This window comes from Triplophysa rosa, unplaced genomic scaffold, assembly GCF_024868665.1.
Source record: "Triplophysa rosa unplaced genomic scaffold, Trosa_1v2 scaffold36_ERROPOS532353, whole genome shotgun sequence".
Taxonomy (NCBI): Eukaryota; Metazoa; Chordata; class Actinopteri; order Cypriniformes; family Nemacheilidae; genus Triplophysa; species Triplophysa rosa.
In genome coordinates this window covers 102,654-105,826 of record NW_026634375.1, presented here as the reverse complement: position 1 = coordinate 105,826, position 3,173 = coordinate 102,654, and the positions used below count along the sequence as shown (strand labels likewise).

At 41.2% G+C, this 3,173-nt stretch overlaps 1 protein-coding gene across 1 annotated transcript; it reads right to left on the bottom strand.

Annotated features, from left to right (window-relative positions):
- Positions 1 to 207: 207 nt before the first annotated feature.
- On the bottom strand, positions 208 to 2,282 carry LOC130550618 (E3 ubiquitin/ISG15 ligase TRIM25-like). The gene is made up of 2 exons (XM_057328117.1): positions 1,474 to 2,282; positions 208 to 345 (listed from the first exon to the last, which is right to left on the bottom strand). Exons 1-2 carry the CDS (start codon positions 2,032 to 2,034, stop codon positions 208 to 210), a joined length of 699 nt encoding a protein of 232 aa, XP_057184100.1. The 5' UTR covers positions 2,035 to 2,282.
- Between the last annotated feature and the right edge of the window lie 891 nt (positions 2,283 to 3,173).

Sequence of the window (3,173 nt, the reverse complement as noted above, 5' to 3'; positions counted from 1 at the left end):
CACACACACACACACACCATCACTGATCCCAGGATCAGAGATAAATAACAGAATAACACACACACACACATGAACACAATAACACACATTACAGTTACACACACACACACACACACACGCACACACATTAGTTACACACATGCACGCACGCACACACACACATTACAGTTACAAACACACACACACACACCATCACTGACCCCAGGATCAGAGATAAATAACACACACACACATCTCATCACAGTTCACCTTATGACACTCCACAGCGTCTCTCAGCTCCTGAACATGTTTCTCTCTCTGATGGATCTTCTGCTGAACTTTCTTCCGTGTTTCTCCTAACTGACTCTGAGAAATCAAACACATGACTCTCTACATAATAAAGATAATAGAGAAACATCATCATGGTCATGACTGGAGACCATGACAACAGACATTTATTTAAAAATAAAGTATAACCCAAATAGTAAAGAATTAATGTTCTGCTGGTTATTCTCAACAGTGATTCAACATTAAATCAATGAACTGCTGGGGCAGTTGTGGCCTAATGGTCAGAGAGTCGGACTCGTGACCAGAAGGTTGCCGGTTGGATTCCCAGGGCCGGCGGGTAACAACTGAGGTGCCCTTGAGCAAGGCACCTTACTCCTACTTGCTCCCCGGGCGCTGCAGTGATAGCTGCCCACTGCTCCGGGTGTACGTGTGTTCACCACTTGCTGTGCGTGTGTTCACTACTCTCTGGATGGGTTAAATGCAGAGGTCACATTTCATTGCCTTGTACTCGTACATGTGCAATGACAATAAAGTTTAATCTAATCTTTGCTAGGATTATAAACTTTAGAGCAGTTGAATTTGCATGTGAGTCTCCTCAGTTCCCCTTGAGAGTGGTTCAGTCCACATCACATCAGAAGCTGAAGTCTTATAACACCATCAGGTGGAGTGTGAGCTACAGCGCCACCTGTGCCTCAGTCTCGTGGATTTACAAGATGAGGACAGAAGGATCCATTAATGCTCTTGATTCCCTCTTCGGCGTTGCAGTGAAGAGCATCACAGAGCATTTCTTTAAAGTCCCAGTGAAATAAAAAGGACAATTCTTATTTGGTCATTTTCTTTTTTAAATTCATGTAATAATATTCAGTTAAAATCTGAAAATGCACTCCCGCCCTGCAATGACGATCCAGACGGCTTGGGCGGAGCATGCGTTAACTCCTCCCCTTCAACTGTCAGTCTGCTGCCAGCTTCATTTTAAAATCAATGCAACAGCTGTTTTTACACATCCAATCAAATCGCAGTGAACAACGCAAGCCACACCCACTAATTTTTTCCTTTGAAAATCCTTTTCACTCGGAAATGTGTCAGAATACGGAAGTAAAAAGAAAGAAAATGAAATTGAGCGAGGAATGATTGACTCCCTGTAGCTTCAGCTTCTGACGCAATGTCTTGTTCTGGTCTCAGAATAGTGACGGAAGACATTCTCACCTGTTTCTCTGTTCTCGCTGCAGCCGTTGATACAGTGTCATGATTTCTGTGTTCATCCACCAAACACAACACACAGATACATCTCTGATCAGTGCGACAGTAGATCTCCGTCACTTTATCATGTCGAGAGCAGATCATCTCCTGCAGTCGTCCAGCGCCCTCCATCAGCTTCCCTCTGAAGAGATTCTCGTGTTGCTGGAGATGAGTTTGACAGTAAGACTTGAGACACGTCAGACAGGATTTGATGGCTTTGTGTTTTCTTCCAGTACAGACGTCACACTCCACATCTCCAGCTCCAGCGTAACACACACCAGAAAGTCTCGTCTTCTTCAGCTTCTCCACCATCTCAGCAACCACCACATTCTTCCCTAGAACAGGCCGAGGGCTGAAGGTTTGTCTGCACTGAGGGCAGCTGTAGATTCCCGTCTGATCGTCCTGATCCCAGCAGTCTGTGATGCACCTCATACAGTAAGTGTGTCCACAGTGAAGCGTCACTGGATCCTTCAGTAGATCCAAACACACTGAACACATGAAGTGATCCTCTGAAATACCTTCTGCCATTTTACCACAAATACACACCACAGCTCAACAACACTTTCACTTTTCCTCCATCCACTTTCCTGCTTGTGTGTTTGAGAAAACAGGCGTGTCTGTGAATCTAATAAAAGAGTTCAGTGTGTGTCGGTGTCATATTGTGGCAATAAAACACTGCCGATGGCCAAAGCACTGATCCAGTGGACTCCAACAAACACATTTGTTGTTGGATCAGTGTGAATTAGCCTTTAGAAACAATAATAACAATACAAACACTATAGTACTGTATGCATATACTCTAATGAAATGTATTTAGTTATTAAATAAACGTTTTTCAGAAGGACTGAATACATGCTGCAAATGCTTTCAAATAAAGCTTGATCTTTAAAGGACCAGTCAGTGAAATTAAGCGGCATCTAGTGGTGAGATTGCAAATTGCAACCAACGGACGAAGTACACAACTTCACTACAAGTAAAAGTTGTAAAGACAGATTCTTACTTAAGTAAAAGTACAGAAGTACGTGCTTTTAAAAGTACTCAGGTATTAAAAGTAAATGTCCATTATGTCAGTGGTGCATTGTTTTATTGTCGTATACCTTATGCCTCTGAAGCACCCTACTGAATACACTGAGTAGCTCACAGTATCAGCGGTCTTAAAGGAAAAGTTCTGTCATTTTTATTCCTACTGTGGAAAGTCAATGGGGGGAAATTTTGAAGTGAGCAACTCCATTAAGAGCTTCATATGTTTAGTTTAGATATAATCCTGTATGATCATTTAGCCTAATTATCCTCATTAGCCCCCTAGGCCTATATGTATTTATAAGCAGTGTTCTTTTATTTTGTATATTCCCTTTACCAGTTTTACCAGTAAGTAGTAAGGTTCTTGTAAATAGTAAATGTGTTTGTTGGATTTATTACCATAATTTAACTACAAACATAAACTATAGCTAGTATAATGAAACTATGGTACATTTAGTTACTGTGGTTTTACTAAAAATAGCTTCATTTGAGTATTATATAGAGTACTAATATAGAGAAAATGGTACATTTGTGGTTTTACTGCAAATACCACCCCTGCTGAAAAAACGATGAATTGTGAATTTGATTGAATCTTTGTAGTGTGTTTGGGTTTTATTCCAATAGGATTTACCGTCCCACCAATAGAA